Genomic DNA, 22,228 nt, shown 5'->3' with positions numbered 1-22,228 from the left:
GAAGCCAAACTTTTTTTTTTTTTTTTTTTTTTTTTAAACCTTTATTTACGAATGCACAATACACAGCGTCTGCCTACAACCCAGCAGGGCCGGCCGCTATGACATAAACAGGCTGAGTGAAAAGTAGATTCCGAGGCAGTACGTTGCTGAAGCAGTCTATCAAGTCCACATTATAGGTGAGAGCATAGCATCATGCAAGTAGGATAAGAAAGGTTTAATTTTATGTTTTTGTCGAAAGAACACCAACACACAAACACATGGTATCATAGTGGCAAGGGTTGCTGGAGGCGGGGGGGGGGGAAAGTGATGTGGAAGAAGGGATGCTGGCAAGGGGGGGGTGACACGTGCGGGAAAACGGAACATGTAATAGAACTAGAGGAGGAACGTAAATCATGGAGAGGAGGGGAGAGGGACCTTATAGTCAAGCGGAGGGGAACAAATATCTCCTCGATAAGCATTCCACTGAGCCCAAACTCTGGACCACTTCCCTGGACGCCCTCGAGCCTCATACACAGTCTTCTCTCGGAACATGGACCAGTCCATGTTCTCCTTCCAGGCACTTAGCAATGGTAATCTAGGGGAGCCCCAGAGCTGCGCGATATCTCTCTTCGCGACCATGTTGCCCAGGGTGACCCAAAGTGTCTGGGCAGCATTGCAATTAGACGGTTCCCACACATTCAACAGACAACGACGTGCCTCAGGAAGTAGTGGGATCCCCGTAACACGACTCATAACATCATGCACCCTAGACCAGTACGCTGCAATCATCGGGCATTCCCACAGAACATGAAGAAAGGTACCATCCATCCCACACCCACGCCTACATCGCCCGTCCGAAACCAAACCCATTCGCACCAGACGCACCCCAGTCAGATACACACGGTGGAGGATCTTCAACTGGACAAAGCGAAGCCGTGCCGGAATAGCCACCTCCTTAGGGGAAGACACAGCTGACTGCCAGTCCTCGTCGTCTAATTCGAGTCCGTCAGCCGTCAAGGCCGCCCTGAGCTTCTCAAGCTGGTCAGCTCTGTTGTTAATAAGCTTTTTGTAGATTAAGGAGATGGTACTATCCGGGACATGGCCATCTAGAACACGGTCCTCCAGGGGGGAGGACTGTGGAATATCGGTACCAGGTGGAAAGACGGAAGACAGGGCGTGTCTCACCTGCATATACCGGAAGTGTTCCCTATCATCGAGCCGGTATTCCAGTTTCAAGGACTCAAAGGACTTAACCGCGCCCCGCGCCCACAGGTCCTCCACCGTGCTGATCCCAATCATGTCCCATTTCTCAAACCCTTTCGTCTTCCACAGGTTGCCCAACCGTTCCGAATCATACAGTGGCGTCTTACGTGTCAGCCTACCACCCCAGCCCGTGGCCACGGTAGCGTCCCTCCATGCCCGCACTGCACATTTCGTCGGGCCCGTAAGGAGTCGAAAGGGTGCCTTTGAATACAGAGCCCTATTAAAATTGCCACCAGGCAACAATAGTTTATCCAAGGCAAAGGCGGGAGCGGGCTCCGGCGCATAGGTCGCATGGTTGATGGCACTCAGGTGTGAGGCCCAGTAGTACCGTCTAATATCCGGCAACGCGATACCCCCATCATACCAGGAGAGCGTGAGCTTGGACAAAGCAATGCGGGCACGGCCATCCCAAATAAGTTGTCGCTGGAGACTCTCGACTTCATGGAAATAGCGAGCTGGAACAGGGTCGAAGAAATTTTGCAAGGCGTAAAGAAATCGGGGGAGCGACATCATTTTAAAGAGTGCCGCCCGGCCCAATGGAGATAGAGGCAAATCGCGCCAACGCCGAACGTCTTGCTTCAGTCTACGGAGCGGAGCATACAGATTCCGCTCATAGCGGACCGAAGAGGTCGTGGATACAAAGATCCCCAGATACTTAAAGCCGTCGGCCGCAACCAGAATGGGAAATCTGCGGGGGAGAGGCGGCAGCATACCAGCTATGACGTAGACACAGGACTTGGTCCAGTTAATGACAAGTCCCGAGTTTTTACCGAAGGACGTGAGAACGTCGAAGAGAACGTTGAGCGATTTCTGAGGGGAAGTGAGATAAAGGAGGATATCATCCGCGTACAAGGAGACACGATCCTCGAGGTCAGGGGACCATCGGATCCCTTTGATAGAGGGTTCCCACCGGAGCCATGCGGCAAGGGGTTCGAGCGCCAATGCAAAGAGGAGCGGGGAGAGCGGACAGCCCTGACGTGTGCCTCGGCCTAAGGGGAAGGGGTCCGAGCATCTACCATTCACCGCGACCTGAGCAAGTGGGCGTTCGTAAAGAAGCTTGACCCATGCGATGAAATTAGGGCCAAAGCCAAATTTAGCGAGGGCCGCCCATAGGTAGGGCCATTCGATAGTGTCGAATGCCATTGTGGCGTCCAGGGAGGCGACCACTGCCAGCTCGGCGAGGGTTGAAGCTCTCGCGAGAACGCTATGTAGTCGACGCAGATTGAGGGCAGTGTTCCTATGGGGGATAAAACCGGATTGATCCGGATGGATCAGGTCACAGATCACCTTAAGCAACCGATTGGCCAGTACCTTAGCAAGAATTTTGGGTTCCGCGTTAAGGAGGGAAATGGGGCGGTACGAGGCGCAGCGGTCACGCGGTTTGCCATCTTTATAAATGACGACTATGGTAGCGAGGCGCTGCTCGAGGGGGAGGCATCCGGCCTCAACCGCCTCGAGAAACATGTGACGCAGGTGGGCGGCCATCTTGTCAGGACAAAGTTTGTAAAGTTCAATGGGGAGGCCATTAGGGCCCATCGCCTTTCCCGAGCGAAGGGAGCGGATTGCGAGGGCAATCTCATCGACAGTAAAAGGGGCCTCCAGGGCAAGGCGGTCCTCATCCGACACAGAGGGCAGGGCGATGTCACGCAGCAGTAGCCTGGAATCGGCCTCATCTCGATCGCTAACAGGCGTGTAAACCGTCCGGAAGTGGTCCACAAAACAATCAACAATTTCACCCGGATCAGAGACAGTCTCACCAGATTCACGAACAATGGCAGGAACAACACGACTCGCACGTTCAGTCTTATCCAGCCACGCAAGAAGCTTGCTAGCCTTGTCACCCACATCATACAGTCGGCCTAGCTGATTCGCCCGCATCAATTTAGCAGCGTCCGTGACACAGGCTCTATAGTCCGCCTGCTTCAATTCCAAGGTGTGCAACAGCGCAGGCGTGTCATTCCCACCCAACTCACTCTCAAGCGAAGTAAGTTCAGTTTCAAGAGCCACAACAGCCTCCCTCTTAACCCTACGCTCTGCAGCAATGAAGGATAGGGCGGAGCCCCTAATAACCGTCTTGAAGGCCTCCCAAAGAACAGTGGGGGAAGTGACCGAGCCCACATTCTCAGAAAAGTAGCAATCTATTGCCTTAACCAAATCTGAGCGGAGCCGGGGGTTTCGAAAATGCCAGGGAGGAATGGGGGGGACCCTGTTGCCAAGTAGACCGCCCCCAGAAATCGTAATCAGCAAGGGGGAGTGGTCAGAGATACCTCGGGGAAGATGTCGTATCTCCCGAACAGTGGACAGTGTGGAGGCTAACATAAGGAAATAATCGATACGGGAGAGGCTACCATGCGCACCAGAATGAAAAGTGTATTGCTGGAGTGTGGGGTGTAGTGAGCGCCAGACATCTACCAAGCCAAAAGTATCAGCCATCTCACTGAGCCACATCTGGGACTGCAACAGTACCCTAGGGGGAAGTCGATCACATTCACCGGACATTACAGAATTAAAGTCCCCACCCAGGATCAACAATCCGTCCGGGAGCCCAAGGAGAGTCCTGCCAAGATCAGCATAGGTTGTGGCCTGCAGACCCGGGGGGATGTAGACAACAACAAATATGATCTGTTTACCCTCCCACCTCCCGGAGACAGCAGCATACCGCCCACGGTCGTCAAGGACTACATCGTCAATAGCAAGAGCAAGGGAAGACTTCACCATGATACCCACACCCCGAGATCCTGAAGTGAAACCAGCATGTGCAACCAGGCGATAACCCCGGCGGTCTAAGGCCTTGCAAGCATTTCCAATCAAGTGGGTCTCCTGAAGGAATACAACGTCTGGGGTGTGGCGCCTCAAAAATTGCAGTACAATGCCCCGCTTAATCCTATCGCCCAAACCGTTTACGTTCCAAGAAAGAACCCGCATTTCACCCCCCCCCCCCATTGTGGCAAAGACATTCCACCCACACCCACCAGCAGAACCCAAAGTTCAAAGTCATTGCAAAATGTGAAATACCATGAAAACAAAGACAAAACAAACTAAACGAAACACAACCAAGTACCCCGGAACCAACCCCAAAACCAAAACCCGTTACAACACCCCCCTCCCTGCACCCCTGCTGACTAAGAAGCCACCCCCAACTGCAGTGTGCCTGTCGCCCCATATTATCTACACAAAGAACCCCCCGAGGAGGAAGGGAGAAATCACCCGTTCCCGCACCGTCACGGGCAGTAAGACAAGGAACAAAGTTAGTTTACATAGTACGTTGCATAGTCTCAATCGGAACCTCTGGGGCCCCAATTACTCCTGGGCCGTTGCACCACCTTCCGCGCCACCAGGGCCTCCACTTCCAGAGTCATCTGCCGGCAACGAGTCCAACCAGTCGGCAACACGTTCAGGCTGATCAAAAAAGTAGGCACGTTCTCGAAATTAGATTCGTAGCCGGGCCGGAAACAGCATGGCGTATTTCAGTCCCCGATCTCTCAAGCGACGTTTCACTCCAAGGAAACCTGATCTTTGTCGCTGCACTTGGGGAGTGAAATCGGGATATATGGAGACAGAGTTATTGTCATATTTCAAAGGACCATGCTTACGGGCGGCCTGAAGGATAGCGTCCCTGTCCCGGTAGTGAAAAAGCCTCGCAATAATCGGCCTCGGTGGGTTTCCTGGCTTCACTTGTCCTCCTGGAAAACGATAGGCGCGCTCCACAGCAAAGAATTTACTGAGTCCTGCCGGAGCTAGTTGAGCGACAATAAGTTCCTCGACCAACAGGTCGGTCGACACAGCACCATCACATTCCGGCACTCCGACCAGGCGTATGTTGTTCCGCCTGGCCCTGTTGTCATAGTCCTCCATTCTCTTGAGCAGCAGATCGTGCGAGGCACGCAGATTACCAATCTCAGATTGCGCCTCAGCCATGTCCGTCACCAGACTCGACGCTTTGAGATCTAGAGCCTTCACCCGCTCATTCGTTTTGGCTAAGTCGGCACGAATAAGAGTTACATCCACCGCCACGGTGTCTATTTTGGACACCACGGCTTCGAATTGCTGACTCATATCGGCCTTAAGTCCAGTGATGGCAGCCAAAAGATCCTGGAGCGATACTTCCGACGAAGATGTCATGTCCGTTTGAAGTCCTTCAGCACCAACGTTTGTGGCCCCGGGGGAGCCTCTCGGCTGGGTGTAGCGCTCGATCATGTTGGACTGGATCGATCCCCCCCGGGTCGCAGCCTTCCGGCGTTTTTCGGCCTCCGCTTTGGTTGCCATCGCACGTTCAATGTTGGCCGGGTAGCCAGGAGAAGCGGTGAGAAGGAGGAAAAGTCTCGAAACTCCGATGTGCCAGTGAAATGGGAGTATCGCGACCTCCGTGCCAGTCCTACGGAGGAAAGTGTGGGCTGCGAGAGCAACAGGCGAGGGCAGAGTAGGAGGAGACAAGAACAAAGAGATGGAAACCGAAAGTGAAAGCAGTACACCTCCGGTGGGCCAGATGCCAGTCAGCCGTTGTTGTTCAACTACAGGTCGGCCACAATGGGTAGTCGAGTCCCCGGTCGCGCCCGCGGGCAGGCCAAAAAGTTGCTGATGTCAGAAAAATGGTCCCCAGGGTCCGTTTTCGACCAAAAAAGGATCGTTAGCATCAGTGAAGAGAGCGCTGCAAAAGCCCGTCAAAGTGACCAGGATAGGTGAAGGATAGATAAAGAAAGACGGCGCGGGTCTCGGGAGCTCTCTGCTCACGCGACCATCTTGGATGCCCGCGTAGCTCCTCCTCCTCTTGGAAGCCAAACTTAACATTCACCCACCACTCCTTGAAACATTTCCTAAATATTTGTCCTTAACTCCCTGCTCACATTTAGGCACAGAGGGTGCTCTGATCTGTATGGGATCTGCTTTCCTCACCTTAGACCGCACAGGGCGCTAATTCAAGCCCACACTCATTGCACAATCCAGCACAGTGTTGAATCTGAACCCTTTGACTTAATTGGGTGCATTATGATGTTAACTCATGTAATATTATGTTTATCTACTCACCAAGGTTCCGACCCAGGTGGGGGTCTTTGTATGTGCTGTGATGCTGACGTATTCAATATAAATAGCAACTAGAAGAGATCCAAGGACCACAATTGTGACACCGGACATCATCAGCACCATCTGAAGGAGAAGAACAAGACCTTTATGGGAGGGTTCAGAAAGTACATGTCATCTAGCGCATAAATGACTGAAGGCATCACCATAGAAGGGGCGGCTTCAGCTACATCAGGTGTCTCTGGCCTTTCATGTAAGGACAACTACTTTTCTTCAAGATAAATCATCCCACGCTGCACTTTTTTTTAGCACTTTCACAACAGTGGCCATGTCGGTTAACTTAGTAATAGTGACCAACCAAGCTGAACTACCAGTAATGACACTTAAAGTGGACTTATCCACAGGAATGTAAGGATGAGCTATGTCAATCAGAGATGCCTCACATGACTGATGGAATAACAGCCATAGCTGCGAGTGTCCTATGCAACAAGGTCCATCGCCACAGCTATATCTCTACCCAACTCAGCAGATATTTAAATATCAGCTTTAAAGCACTGGCAAAGCCAACTGGGCTGGTGCTTGCTTACAGACTCTTGGCCTGGGGAATGCTTATTTTCTTTCATCCTGGCTTTTGCAAATCCTTTTTGAGAGAACTGTTGTCCCTAACAAATATTTTTAAAATATTTCTTAAAAGTAAAATAGTTTTTTGGGCTGAAAAAGAAGACATTGCCATATCCGCAGGCATTGAAGGGAACTACTTTGTGTGTGGATGAGTTTGTTGTGAAAGAACACAATTAGGCTCAGCCTTTGCCAAATTTGCAGTTGTCCCCAAATTCAAGAAGGCTGCTGGGGAGGTGGAAGCTTTGTGCTGGGAGTCACAAAGAATTGGAAAACGGCGCTGCTGCATATTAAGGAGTCCTTCAACGTATTAGCATTCAGGAAAGCCCTGAAAACTTGGGGGCATATTACCAACAACTAGCGAAATTTATCGCTAAGTAGGCTTAGCGACAATTTTTTTATCGCTTCGCATCGCCGGATTTTATCGCTGAGATAACGTGCTATTAGCAACGTTTATCTCAAAAGCGATAAAATATCCGGCGATAGAGGCAAAATCCGTGAATATTGCCGAGAATACAGCGATATTCACGCATTATCGCTAACAGGGTCTTAGCCATTATATCCACCTCCCATTGGATATAATGGCTAAGAACTGGTCTGAGCAGGCATTAGTTTTTGGAGATATTCGCGCTTAGCGCAAATATTTCCATCGCTATGCCAGCATTGATAATAGGCGATAGCAATGTTAGCGACTGTTTTCAGTCGCTAACAGTTTGGGTACACCCACTTTGCATGTCATTAGCGATAAATATCGCTGACATGTAAAGAGGGCCCCAAACTGCTTGCTATCGCCTAAAAGCTTTTGCTAAAGCTGTTAGCGACAGATTGCTAATAGGGCGATGAAATTACCGCCGCTTAGCGGCCAAAAACGTCATTTTGCCTGCCTTGATAATATGCCCCTTAGTTATTTAACACTATGTAGCCTCCTTGGCTTTTCTTCTTGCTATTCTGCTCTACCTTAAAGCTAGTGCCAATAAACCCCTGAATGAATGGATGAATGAATTAATGAGTAGTTTGTAAAGCGCATGAATCACCCCCAAAGGGGTATCTCCGCGCTAAAGGACGACAACCCAGGTTTACATTTGCGGAACAGTTCGGTGTACAGAAGTTTCCTAAAATAGGGAAATCATTACATTTACGTAGGCAAAGAGGCAGGTGATTCCAATATAGGGGAGCTAGATAGGAAAAAGATATGTCCCCAGAGTGGAACTTCTTAAAACAAGGGATAATAAGGAGGGTTTTTTCCCCTGACCGTAAGGATCTACTTGGCCGATAATGGAGATGTTTTTCTGTTAAGTAACTGGGTCCTTTGTCGTTTAGCACCTTATGTACGATACAGCAAACCTTAAACTTTATTCTCTGTCTAATGGGTTGCTATAGTGTCCTAGCAGACACCGGCAAGGGTTAAATTGTAAAGCTACACTAAACACCCCCCCACCACTGATGTCACGACATCACGTGACACAGTTAATAAAAAGAGCCGAGCGCACGTGTTCGTGGCTCACTAACCCACTATACCTCTGGTGTCTGTGTCGCAGTCCTTCCACCATGTAGGACAGGGCCCCAAGACTCAACATTGGCGACGAGGCGGTAACGCGGTGCCACTTGAGTGCCACAGCTCAAAGAAAAACAAGGGAGGAGAATGCTGCCCGTGTGAAGGGCAACCCCTGGTGAGGCGGCGCCGGCCGCCGAGTGGCCCGAGGGGTGTGTGCCATGCCCCGGGCCTAGCGTCGACGAAAAGCGGACCGGCCAGAGCCCACCTGCACCGGCCGCAATTGTGCCCCAAGCGGACCGTGCGGAGCCCACCCGCAACGGCCGTGACTCACCCCCACCGGAGCGGAGTGCTGACCGGGCAGAGCCCACCCGCCACGGCCGCGGCAGGAGAAAAGGCCCGTAGGCCGGAGGTGAGCCCGGGGACTGCGAATGGCCCCGGGGGATCGTGTATGCCAGGAGCGATCCCCCCTATGACTGCACATAAGCGGAGCCCACCCGCATGGTCAGGCGCCCCGCCGGGCGTGAAGCAGCCGAAAGTAAACTTGAAATAAAGGCATCGCCAGCGGAGCCCACTCGCGGCCTGCCAGCAGTGACCCAGAGCCACGCCGCGCAGCGTGTGACCGGAGCTGCTGCGGCGGTGGGCTGAATGCACACGCCGCGTGCGAAGAGCTGCAAGGCACTGTCCCGGCAAGCGGAGCCTACCGGCAGGAAGAGGGAACTCAGCGCCGCATAAGTGCGAGCACGGCCACAGCCCCCCCCCCCCCCTCCTCCGTACACGCAGCTGAGTGAGGCTGCCGCAGTGGGAGAGGGGCTGTAAAGGAGAGTGAGTACATGCGGGGACGAGTGGCCGCCCGTGACTCAGCCCGCCGGGTTAAAGAGGCACCAGCATCGACGTTCCCTCACCCTGCGCAGCAAGTAAAGAGAAGAGCTGCTGCGGGCGGGGAAAAGACTGCTTGCAGCCTGTGGCTGGTCAGGAGACACACACCGGGAGACCGCGAGCAGGAGGGAAAAAATCGAAGCCAGCCCCCCTGCCTGCGCGAGGACTAGGTAAAGCTACCGCAGGCAGGGAGGGAGAAGAAAAGCACAGCATGGCTGCTGGTTTGGCCCCGGTAGGAGAAATGAAAATCTGCAAATGGCCAGCACCTTCAAATAAAACAAACTGCAAATGCAGCAATGCATGCTGCTGGCCACGGACAAGATTCCTCCTCTGCAGCTCCCTCGAGGTGTTTTTCTGCCCTACTGCCACCAAGCTAAACGGCATAATTAGTAGAGACTTACCTGAATTAGCAGTGGCTCCAGCACCCCTCCCTCCGGCATATGCACGAAGCAGGTCCTGCAAGCTGGGGCAGCAAAAGAAACTTTCAGGCTATACTGCCATCTAGTGGACCTTGGTGAGCAGTGCACCAAAAGAAGCCACAAGAATAAATCAAGCACAAGTAAGTACAAGGGACAGCCTATAGAGAGGACAAGCCTGCAGCGACGGAGACCCATCATCACTGCAGAAGTGACGCCTGTGGCCACAGGTGCTCACCGCAAAAGCAGGAGGGACAACAACCTCGCGCTGGACGTCGAGGGAGAGTCAGAAACGTCTACCGCAAGCAGCAAGATCCAAAGGCAACCTACTGGAAGAGCGCAAGTGTACCCCGGACGCGGACAGTACAGGACAGCGCCTAACAGACAGGAAGCCACACCCAAAGCACCAGAAGACGTGTGAGGCAAGTACCCAAGTGTGAAGAAGAAAAGTGCGACACGCAAGTGGAAGAGCGACAACGCCAAAGAAACTAAAAGTGCAAGGAACAAAGCTACACTGAAGACATATCACGACGGTACCAAGTGAAGCCAGAACTTGCCACTGCAATGCACACTGACGTGCAACGGAAGAGTAACGCAAAGGTACCCCGCAGCCAAAAGGAGGCAAAGCAACCAAGCACGGTCAACGCCCCAAGAAGCTAAAGAGCCTCAACGGATGCGAGCACGAGAAGTGCATCCACTGGAGAAGGTCCATGGAGCGGTGAAGTAACCCTCCGGAAAAAAGCAGAGCACACGAAGAGCGCAGGCGAAACTGCGCCAATGAAAAAGCACTGCAGCAGAAGCACATGGCGATCCCTATGATCGCGGATAGCAAGAAGACTCACGAAGAGCAAGCTGTCCACCCCATCTGGTAGAAAGAAGATCGCCCAAGAAGAAAAGGAGGATCTGACAAGCCAGAGGGGCGCCCAAACAAAAGCTGATCACCAAGATGATCGCCCGTGAAGGTAAAAGAAGATAACCGACCTGCCAACAGGTCGCCGGAATACTGACCCGCCACAAAGGCTCAGCAAAGGTATTCTGTAAAGAAGTCAGGATGAAGATGTTGTGCCGTAAGACGTCCGTCAACTGAGAGATCAGGAGTATGTCCGAAAGAAGACCCGGAGAGACGGACGCAACACTTACAAGAAAAGAGGTAAAAGGAGGCAAGAGAGAAGATCGTTGTTAGACGGGGACCCGGAGGGTCGGCCAAGTACAGGGTGGAGAGGCCTCCGGTGAGGGCCGTCTCCGGCGATCGTACAGACAAGTAACTTCCCCCCCACAGATGGACACCACACAAGGATGAGGTCGACACACTTTATATAAGAATATTGAGGCAAGGTGATAACGATACAGCAGGACCAGGATACGAGGATCCTGTCAATTCTAGTCTCTGTAGGGAAAAGGGTAGCGGGACAGTCTTAGTACCGGTCCGGTACAGGAGCAGCAAGAGGGAAGCTCACAATCCTCGAGCTTTGGGGTCCGCAAGGATGGGCCGCGGCAGCGCCAGCAGGCTACGAAGATGGTTCAAAGTGATGAGGGCCGCGGCAGCGTCAGCAGGCTATGAAGATGGTCCAAGGTGACGAGAGCCACGGCAGCACCAGCAGGCTAGGACGATGGTTCACAACGAGGAGGGCCGCGGCAGCGCCAGCAGGCTACGACGATGGTGCACGACGAGGAAGGCCGCGGCAGCGCCAGAAGGCCAAGACGATGGTTCACGTTGAAGAGTGCCGCGGCAGCGCCAGCAGGCTTTGGAGATGGTTCACAAGAAAGGGCCGCGGCAGCGCCAGCAGGCCTCCAAGGATGAGTTCATCTCGGTGTCTCTCGACTCCAGGATACAACTGCCTTTCTGCTCTGCAGCTGCCCTAGTTATAGGTCTGGTCTCCTTTGATGTCCGGACCCTCGCACTTGAAGGTCGGGAGGTCCGGGATGAGGGAGTCCAGACACCCAGCAGGGGGGTGGAGCCAGCGCCCGGGGAGGCCGGGGGCGATCGACACCTGGCGGAGGGGAGCCATTGACACTCCTACTCCCATTGACTTGCCAAGTGGTCTCTCCGCCTCCTGGGTGGATGGTGGTGCCTCAATGTCGGGGCCTGGCCAGGCCCAGGGTTGGGGTCGAGCCGAGGCCACGCGGCCTTGTTAGGAAGTGTCCAAAGATGGCGGCTGGGCCGGGGCCGTGGTGCTGACTGGGCCCCGGGTCAGCTGATACGGGGGTGTTTGGGAGCTGGAGTTCCGTTGTGGACGGGTCGTGGGTTGCCCCGGTGGGTTGCCGGGAGGGTTCTTGTCTTGGACACAGGGAGAGCAGGGGTCCGGGCCCCGTCATGCGGGGAGGGAGCGGGCCTTCCACGAGGCCTGTCCAACATGCGTCCCCCCCAGCTGAAGGCAGGGAGAGTCACCCATCCTCTTGGGTACTCTCCTCGCCGAGGCGGAAGAAGCGTGACAGGCGTGGCCTGGCCTGGACGATGCTCCACAGTGAAGTCCATCCGCTGCAGGGAGATGGACCATCGCAACAGTTTTGGGTTCTCTCCCCGCATCTGCATCAGCCATTGCAGGGGTCGGTGGTCTGTTTGCACCCGGAAGTGGGTACCGAAGAGATAGGGCCGGAGCTTCTTGAGGGCCCATACCACGGCGAAGGCCTCCCGCTCGATGGTGCTCCAGCGCTGTTCTCGGGCCAGCAGGCGTCAGCTGATGAAGGCCACTGGCTGATCAACTCCCTCGGTGTTGAGTTGAGAGAGGACAGCCCCAATGCCATGACCTGAGGCGTCCGTCTGCACTATGAATTCCCGGCTGTAGTCGGGGGCCTGGAGCACGGGGGCGGTGCACATGGCGGCCTTCAATTTCTCAAAGGCCGCTTGGCAGTCCGGAGTCCAGTTGACGGTTTTGGGGTTCTTTTTGGATGTGAGCTCTGTGAGGGGCCCCACAATGCTGCCATAGTCCTTTACAAACTTCCGGTAGTACCCGGTGAGCCCACAGGAAGGCTCGGACCTCGGTTTGGGTGACAGGGGGCTGCCAGGCCTGGATGGCAGCGATCTTGAGCTGGAGGGGGGCGCTCCCCACTTGGTGCCCCAGGTAGGTCACGGACCCTTGGCCGATCTGGCATTTGCTGGCTTTGATGGTGAGCCCGGCCTGCCGGAGGGCGTGCAGGACCTCCCGAAGGTGGTGGAGGTGGTCTGCCCAGTGGCGACTGTATACAGCAATGTCGTCCAGATAGGCGGCGCTGAATTCTTCGAGGCCCGCCAGTACCTGGTTCACAAGTCTCTGGAAGGTAGCTGGAGCGTTTTTCATGCCGAATGGCATCACCTTGAAGTGGTAGTGGCCATCCGGGGTAGAGAAGGCGGATCGCTCTTGGGCCCCGGGGGTGAGGCCGATCTGCCAGTAGCCCGCTGTTAGATCGAAGATGCTCAGGTAGCGGGCGGCCCCCATGCGGTCAATCAGCTCATCCGCACGGGGGATGGGGTGAGCGTCGGTTCTGGTAACGGCGTTCAGGCCCCTATAGTCCACACAGAACCAGAGCTCGGGGGCATCGCCCGGGGCGGCAGCCTTGGGGACCAGCACAACTGGACTGGCCCAGGGGCTGTCAGATGGCTCGATCACTCCCAGGGCCAGCATTTTGGAGACTTCGTTCTGGATGCAGGCGCGCACCCGATCCGGCACTCGGTACGAGTAGGGGGACTATCCCCGGTGTCCACGTCGTGAGGGCACCAGGGGGTGACCCCGGGGATGAAGGAAAACAGGTCGGCGAATTGGAGCAGAAGGTCTCGACACTCTTGGCGTTGCTCTGGAGATAAGGCATCGGAGAGTCTGACCCCTTCCACGGAGCCGTCCTTTTCGAGCGTTCTCAGGAGGTCAGGAAGGGGCTCAGAGTCTTCTTCCGTCCCACTATCGGTAGCCATCAGGAGGCTGAGTTCTGAACGTACAAAGTGGGGTTTGAGTCTGTTGGCGTGGATGACCCGTAGGGGGTTCCGGGGGGACTCCATGTCGATCAGGTAGGTGACTGGACCCTTGCGCTCTACCACCTTGAAAGGCCCCGTCCATTTGTCCTGTAGGGCGCAGGGTTCAACCGGGGACATCACCCAGACCTGTTGTCCCGGCTCGAACTCGATGGAGGAGGCATGCTGATCATACCATCTCTTCATGTCCTCCTGACTGGCTTCGAGGTTGGCCTTGGCGAGCTCCCTGAATCGCCGGGTCCGGTTGCGGAGGGTCAGGAGATACTTGTATACCTCCGGAGGAGTCTTCTGGGGGGGCACCTCCCACCCTTCTTTGACCAGGCTGAGGGGACCCCGGACGGGGTGTCCATACAGGAGTTCGAATGGGCTGAAGCCCAGGGATTTCTGGGGGACTTCCCGGTATGCGAACAGGAGGCACGGGAGCAACACATCCCATTGGCGACGTAGGGGTTCTTCCAGGCCCATGATCATCCCCTTGAGGGTGCGGTTAAACCGCTCGACCAGTCCATTTCCTTGCGGGTGATAGGGGGTCGTGAATTTGTAGGTGACCCCGCACTGTTGCCAGAGGGACTTCATGTATTTGGATATAAAGTTTGTGCCCCTGTCGCTGACGACTTCCCGGGGGAAGCCCACCCGAGAGAAGATCCCCATCAGGGCTCGGCCTTCCACGGGCGCCGTCACGGTCCGAAGAGGAATGGCCTCGGGATAGCGGGTGGCGTGGTCCACCAGGACCAGGATGAACCGGTGCCCTTGTGCTGTTCGGGGCTCCAGGGGTCCCACAATGTCTATCCCCACCCGTTCAAACGGGGTGGTGACGACGGGGAAAGGCTGCAAGGGTACTTTGATTTTTCGGCCGCTCTTCCCGCTGGCCTGGCAGGTCGGGCAGGCCCGGCAGTGGTTGGTTACATCATTCCGCATCTTGGGCCAGTAGAAGTGGGTCACCAGGCGGCTGTACGTTTTGTCTTGCCCCAGGTGTCCGGCAAGAGGCACATCGTGTGCTAGGTTCAAGAGGAAGTCTCTGAAGCGGAGGGGGACCACCAGCACCCGGCTGGCCCCTAGCTCAGCAATCTTTTGCTCACTGTAGAGCAGGTCATTGTCCCAATAAATCCAGTGGGCCCCCGAGGTGTCTCCTGTGCCCTGGGCGAGGGCTTGCTGCCGGAGTCCCACGAGGGAGGGACATGTTCTCTGTTCCTGACGGAATTGTTCCTGAGTGGGGCCACCCTCTTGACGCCACTGGGCCAGTTCGGGAAGGTCCCGGAGCCGATCGAGTCCTTCTTCGCCGTGCTCCGGAGAACTGGTTTCCAGGGGGGCTCCTTCTTGGACGATCGGGGGAGGGGGCTCTGGCCATTCGGGTTCTTCGGGACTGGGGATGGCGCGGGCGGCCATGGACCGGGTCGTGACGCAGACCCATTCAGGGAGGCCCAGCATCCCCAGGTGCTCTCTTCTCTCGACGGCTGACCAGGGAGAACTTTCGAGATCATTCCCCAGGAGGCTGTCCACGGGGGCATCGTCGCGGACAGTCACTTTCAGCATTCCGGATACTCCTCCCCACTCGAAGGGGACGCAGGCCATCCGACACAGGCTTTCGGAGTTGTCAGCCGACCGTACTGGGCAAAGGATATTTGGTAAGATCTGGTCCGGGGTCACCAGATGGCAGTGGACTGCGGTCACACTGGCCCCGGTGTCGCTGAGGGCTTCAGCTCGGTGCCCATTAATGTTGACCCACTGGCTGTACTTCTGCGTGTTGGCGGGAAGGGGTGCCCGCGGGATCACGTCTCTTTCCCCTAGGCAGACCAGGGACATGGCGGCTGGTTCCCACTCGGGCTGGTCGGGCTCGTACTCTTCAGGGTCTTCTTGGGTTTGCTCTTCTCCCAGGGCGGCGGCAGCGATCTGGCGGGGCATAGGGCTCTGGTTTTTCGGGCAGTTGGGATCATTGGCGTAGTGGCCGGGTCGCTGGCATCGATGGCAGGTAACGTTGGCGCGGAAACCTGGCCGCGTCGGGGGGCTCCCTCTTCCGGCCGGGGGCGGGGTGTTGCTGGCAGGAGCCACCGGGACGGTGTCTCTGCCCCGACCCTGGCCTCCTCCTCCCCCTCGGGGGCAATGGGGCCCCTGGGAGGCTCGGTTCGGTTCGCTGGGCCAGTTCCGGGGAACTCGGGTGCTCTCCCATCGGTCTGCCTCGATGGCGAGTTGCCGAGGTTCAGTCAGTTTACTGTCAAGGAGGTGCTGCCTGAGCTCGACGAAGCAGTTGTTAGAGAGGTGCTCCCATACAATAAGGTCAAAGAGCTGCTCGTACGTGGTCACCATGCTGCCCTTGATCCACCCTCCGAAGGCTCGGCTAAAGAAGTTCACGTACTCCACCCAAGTCGTACCCGGGATCCGTTTGCAGTCGCGGAACCTCTGGCGGTACATTTCGGGTGTGAGTCCGTATCGAGTGAGGAGGGCGGCTTTCATGTGGTCGTAGGACGTCATCTGATGGTCCGGGAGTTGCAGCAGGGCGTCTCGCCCTTCGTTGACAAACCTCCCCCATAACCCGGCTCCCCAGTCGCTCCGGGGGATCCGGTGGGAGGTCATGGCTACTTCATAGGCTTTGAACCACTGCTGGATATCATCGTTCCGGTAATATTCTCTGACGACATCCTTGGGGATGTGGACCTTGGGGTCCGTAGTGACAGGGGGGCTCGGGTGTCCGGGGACCCCGACATCTTTGTTCTGCCTCCGAATCTCTAGTTCCTTCAAGTTGCGCTCATGCTCGTAGGCTAATTTTTTCTCTTCCAGCTCTCTCTGCCTTTGTTTTTCTTCCCGCTCCTCTCGGAGCCGTAAGTGTTCTAAAGTAATTTTTTGTTCCGCCAATTTGAGTTCTCCATCTAGGCGAAGTCGAGCCAGTTCCAATTCGTGGAGCCGGCTCTTTTCCCATTCTCGGGCTTCCTCCGGTGAGAGGCCCGGTCTCCTTTCTTCTGTAGGAGCGGTGCTTGTTTCGGTGATCTCGAGGCTTTGGTCTTGAGGTACGGCCGTACCCGTCTCCGCCCAAGATTCCAAGGCGCGTTTGAGGTCGTCTTTCGTGCTCAGTCCTGTGGTAGCAATGCCCAGTTCGACGCAGAATTGTTTTAGTTCTTTGTGGCTGTATTCTTCTAGCTTTTCCATAAGGAATTTTTCCGGTGTTCCTCTCTCTTTTGTCGTCATGGTGGCTGTGTGTCGTGGGGTGAGTTACTCTCTGTACGATTATGCGTTGGCTCGGATCGCGCCGCTGGCCACCAATGTTAGACGGGGACCCGGAGGGTCGGCCAAGTACAGGGTGGAGAGGCCTCCGGTGAGGGCCGTCTCCGGCGATCGTACAGACAAGTAACTTCCCCCCCACAGATGGACACCACACAAGGATGAGGTCGACACACTTTATATAAGAATATTGAGGCAAGGTGATAACCATACAGCAGGACCAGGATACGAGGATCCTGTCAATTCTAGTCTCTGTAGGGAAAAGGGTAGCGGGACAGTCTTAGTACCGGTCCGGTACAGGAGCAGCAAGAGGGAAGCTCACAATCCTCGAACTTGGGGGTCCGCAAGGATGGGCCGCGGCAGCGCCAGCAGGCTACGAAGATGGTTCGAAGTGATGAGGGCCGCGGCAGCGCCAGCAGGCTATGAAGATGGTCCGAGGTGACGAGAGCCGCGGCAGCGCCAGCAGGTTAGGACGATGGTTCACAACGAGGAGGGCCGCGGCAGCGCCAGCAGGCTACAGCGATGGTGCACGACGAGGAAGGCCGCGGCAGCGCCAGCAGGCCAAGACGATGGTTCACGTTGAAGAGGGCCGCGGCAGCGCCAGCAGGCTTCGGAGATGGTTCACAAGAAAGGGCCGCGGCAGCGCCAGCAGGCCTCCAAGGATGAGTTCGTCTCGGTGTCTCTCGACTCCAGGATATTATTATTATTATTATTATTGCATTTATTGAGCGCACAGCTACCCGGAGGTTTCCCGGCGCTTGCCTTGGGAACCCGTCCTGGCTTTTCCCTGTGAGATAGCCCCTACAGGGCATCCCCAAGGTGAAAGCCAGGCATCCTGCCGCAGGGGGGCCGTTGTGGAGATTAAGCAAGCTTAATGCCCAGAGTTGCAGAGTGAGAACCCATGATTAGAGCAGGCACCGAAGCGAGAATTATCGAGTCCGTGGACATTTGAGCTCAAGACCCTGCCGCGTCGGGAATTGAACCCTGGTCCCGGGTCTGACCTCAGCTTCCGGGTCTGCCTGCTCTACACCGTGAGCCACACTTCTCCACTGAGCCACACTTCTCCAACATATATCTTGGAGCTTCGACATTCCATATCGACTGGAAGACGGAAGAAATCTCCCTTGTGGTCTAGGAGTGACCACCCTGTGAAAAACAGGCGCCAACTGCATCTTTGCCGGTCTGGATACAACTGCCTTCCTGCTCTGCAGCTGCCCTAGTTATAGGTCTGGTCTCCTTTGATGTCCGGACCCTCGCAGGTCGGGAGGTCCGGGATGAGGGAGTCCAGACACCCAGCAGGGGGGTGGAGCCAGCGCCCGGGGAGGCCGGGGGCGATCGACACCTGGCGGAGGGGAGCCATTGACACTCCTACTCCCATTGACTTGCCAAGTGGTCTCTCCGCCTCCTGGGTGGATGGTGGTGCCTCGATGTCGGGGCCTGGCCAGGCCCAGGGTTGGGGTCGAGCCGAGGCCACGCGGCCTTGTTAGCTAGTGTCCAAAGATGGCGGCTGGGCCGGGGCCGCGGTGCTGACTGGGCCCCGGGTCAGCCGATACGGGGGTGTTCGGGAGCTGGAGTTCCGTTGTGGACGGGTCGTGGGTTGCCCCGGTGGGTTGCCGGGAGGGTTCTTGTCTTGGATACAGGGAGAGCAGGGGTCCGGGCCCCTTCATGCGGGGAGGGAGCGGGTCTTCCACGAGGCCTGTCCAACAATCGTAATGACCGGTCCAGTCACCGAAGAGTGGAGAGAAGACCGTGTCCTAATGACAGGACAAGACCAGACGGAAACAGGCGGAGTGGACGCTGCTTGCAGAAGCCGGGTCAGCAAGATAAAGGAAGAAAGGTGACCGCACCGTGTTGCGAAAAGGAGAAGAGAGAAGAGTGGCACGATGCCATGAAGAAAAGAACTGAAGTAAGAAGTCATGTGGCACGACGCCAAGAATAACATCTGGAAAAGGTGAAGAGAGGTGTAACAAGTCTACACACCTACAAGAAGAAGAAGAGGTGACACACACCACAACACTGTGTACAGTGAACCACACGTCCGGGAGAACACTGAGACCACCAAGAACAGAACAGCTACCCATTCACAAGATCCCGGCGACCCGTGGACGGTAGGAGAGCACAGGCCAGACCATTGGCCACACCCACCTTTGGGATTGAACGGAATTCTGGAAGCGGAGGGAGCTCAGATGGCCTGAATAAGGAGAACTGACCAATTCCCACCAGCCCGTGGAGATCCAAGGGGCAAAGGCCTCAGGGACACCGGTGGCAGAGGGTCCCAACACGAGAGATGAGTCCCGGGAAGAAGAGGAACTTGTGCGCAAAGGCAGGAGTCAACAACTACCCTTCAGGTGGAGCTACGGACTTTGTGAGGTAGTACCCTCATCGTCTCCTCCATTCACACGCAGCCTGTGGAGTTGGAGCAACGCTGTGGAATAATACCCAACAAGGGGTGCTGAGGGACAGAGTCTCTGAATTAAGCAGAAAGCTCTCACCCAGTCAAGAGATCAGGGCTAGATCCAACACCGTTTTGTTAGCTCACTGCACCATCCCAGTTTCAGAACCTGGCTGTATGCAAATTAGTCTGTTCCTCTCCCAGTGCATGATGGGAACAGGGCAAACCAAACTACAAAAGTCAATTCTTACACTGGGAAGGAAACAAGCTCCCGGGGACCGGTTTCTGGCATTACAGCCGTCTTCGGCCCGGTTTGCTTGAATCCTGATGGTGCAATGAGCAAGGGTCTCACATCTGAGAATACCCTTCCACGCTTAGGGTTGACAAAAATATTTACAACAAGGGGTGGTGAGGGACAGAGTCTCTGAATTAAGCAGAAAGCTCTCACCCAGTCAAGAGATCAGGGCTAGATCCAACACCGTTTTTTAGCTCACTGCACCATCCCAGTTTCAGAACCTGGCTGTATGCAAATTAGTCTGTTCCTGTCCCAGTGCATGATGGGAACAGGGCAAACCAAACTACAAAAGCCAATTCTTACACTGGGAAGGAAACAAGCTCCCGGGGACCGGTTTCTGGCATTACAGCCGTCTTCGGCCCGGTTTGCTTGAATCCTGATGGTGCAATGAGCAAGGGTCTCACATCTGAGAATACCCTTCCACGCTTAGGGTGGACAAAAATATTTACAACAAGGGGTGGTGAGGGACAGAGTCTCTGAATTAAGCAGAAAGCTCTCACCCAGTCAAGAGATCAGGGCTAGATCCAACACCTTTTTTTAGCTCACTGCACCATCTCAGTTTCAGAACCTGGCTGTATGCAAATTAGTCTGTTCCTGTCCCAGTGCATGATGGGAACAGGGCAAACCAAACTACAAAAGCCAATTCTTACACTGGGAAGGAAACAAGCTCCCGGGGACCGGTTTCTGGCATTACAGCCGTCTTCGGCCCAGTTTGCTTGAATCCTGATGCTGCAATGAGCAAGGGTCTCACATCTGAGAATACCCTTCCACGCTTAGGGTGGACAAAAATATTTACAACAAGGGGTGGTGAGGGACAGAGTCTCTGAATTAAGCAGAAAGCTCTCACCCAGTCAAGAGATCAGGGCTAGATCCAACACTGTTTTTTAGCTCACTGCACCATCCCAGTTTCAGAACCTGGCTGTATGCAAATTAGTCTGTTCCTGTCCCAGTGCATGATGGGAACAGGGCAAACCAAACTACAAAAGCCAATTCTTACACTGGGAAGGAAACAAGCTCCCGGGGACCGGTTTCTGGCATTACAGCCGTCTTCGGCCCGGTTTGCTTGAATCCTGATGGTGCAATGAGCAAGGGTCTCACATCTGAGAATACCCTTCCACGCTTAGGGTGGACAAAAATATTTACAACAAGGGGTGGTGAGGGACAGAGTCTCTGAATTAAGCAGAAAGCTCTCACCCAGTCAAGAGATCAGGGCTAGATCCAACACCGTTTTTTAGCTCACTGCACCATCCCAGTTTCAGAATCCTGATGATGCAATTGATGGAGCAAGGATTCGCACGTAAAGCCCCTTGCTCACATACAAGAACCTCGCCTGAATGTATAATCATATTGGTGGGCTGAGCACATGGATAACACCTCGCAAGGCGAAGCTAATCCTGCCTTGTTGTTGGATTTTGAACGAAAGGGGAAACTTTGTATCCATAGGGAAAAGACAGAGTACTATAACAATGTATTCATCGGTTCCAGCGAGTGTGAACATAATTACATGGTAATTGGACGTTGGGGTTTCAAAAATGGGTCAGAACCTGTGTTTCCCGGAATATATTATATATGTGGGAACAAGGCTTATTTCAAATTGCCGGACCACTGGTATGGAAGCTGCTACTTTGGCATTGTTTTCCCGAAAATATACCATGTGAATAACGCAGCTGGAAGCGATGAAGAAACTAATGGCTTAGTGCGTAGTAAACGTGAAAGTGTAGGTGAAATTATAGGTGATATTTTTAGTGCACTGATACCTGGAATGGGGGTAGTTCTGAACACTCATAGAATCTACAAATTGTCTACAGTAGTGGACCGGCTATCAACGGACACTGCTGCTGGATTCCTGATGGTCAATACTGAAATGGTTGCGATCAGATCAATGGTTTTGCAAAACCGCCTTGCTCTTGACACCCTATTAGCAAAAGAGGGCGGAGTCTGTAGAATGCTGAAAGCGCAACATTGTTGCACTTACATTCCTGATAAAAGTATCGAATTAAAACAATATGTGAAGAACATAACTAATTTGGAAAAAGAACTCGAACCGTTGGAGGTTGACAGTGCCTGGACGAGACTGACTGGAGGTCTCTCCTCTATAGGTAGTTGGTTTACTAACCTAGGTAGAAATATTTTGTGGAAAATACTGATGCCAATAGTTGTAATAGGCGTAGTTTTATTGATCATTTTCATTTGCTGCAAATGCCAGAAATGCAAAAAGAAATATACAGTAAATAAGAGGGGGGTGAAGAGAAATATTGATGAACTAGAATTAGAAGAATTAAGGAATGAAGTCTACAAAAAGGTGAAAAATCACCACTCTCATAGAGAAGTTGAAAGAAAACTCAACAATAAGTTTGTTGAAATCCAAATGAGTGATGTGGATGAATGAGAAAAAGTTGGCATCTGTTTCCTTTATGTGGTGATGATAGTAAATATCATCAAAGAGGGGATTGATGGAGCAAGGATTCGCACGTAAAGCGCCTTGCTCACATACAAGAACCTCGCCTGAATGTATAATCATATTAATCCAGTTGTTCGTCATTTATTAAGCGTTTTTCCAAACACGCGGGTGTCCCCAGGATGCTTGCTTGTATGTCTTTCCCATACTAACGAAGCTTGCACTAAAGAAACGGCTGCTTCGCTGAAATTCAGTCTGCGCATGCGTCGGTCATACCCATGTGATGTGACGCACTCGCATTCTGGAGGGAGTCTATTGCAC

The 22,228-nt window shown here is 54.3% G+C and overlaps 1 protein-coding gene across 3 annotated transcripts in view; it reads right to left on the bottom strand.

The window, feature by feature from the left end:
* The window catches only part of LOC147740925 (membrane-spanning 4-domains subfamily A member 4A-like), a 251,533-nt gene that overhangs the window by 48,363 nt on the left and 180,942 nt on the right, over positions 1 to 22,228 (bottom strand). For all 3 annotated transcript variants that reach the window (XM_086952218.1, XM_086952219.1, XM_086952220.1), the window contains exon 3: positions 6,268 to 6,387. In XM_086952218.1, the coding sequence (XP_086808344.1) occupies positions 6,268 to 6,387 (120 nt within the window). The remainder of the gene's footprint in view (positions 1 to 6,267; positions 6,388 to 22,228) is intronic.

Source organism: Lissotriton vulgaris, chromosome 1_1 (assembly GCF_964263255.1).
Source record: "Lissotriton vulgaris chromosome 1_1, aLisVul1.2, whole genome shotgun sequence".
Classification (NCBI taxonomy): Eukaryota; Metazoa; Chordata; class Amphibia; order Caudata; family Salamandridae; genus Lissotriton; species Lissotriton vulgaris.
Note: the sequence above shows the minus strand (reverse complement) of the source record. Positions and strands in the feature narration are given on the sequence as shown.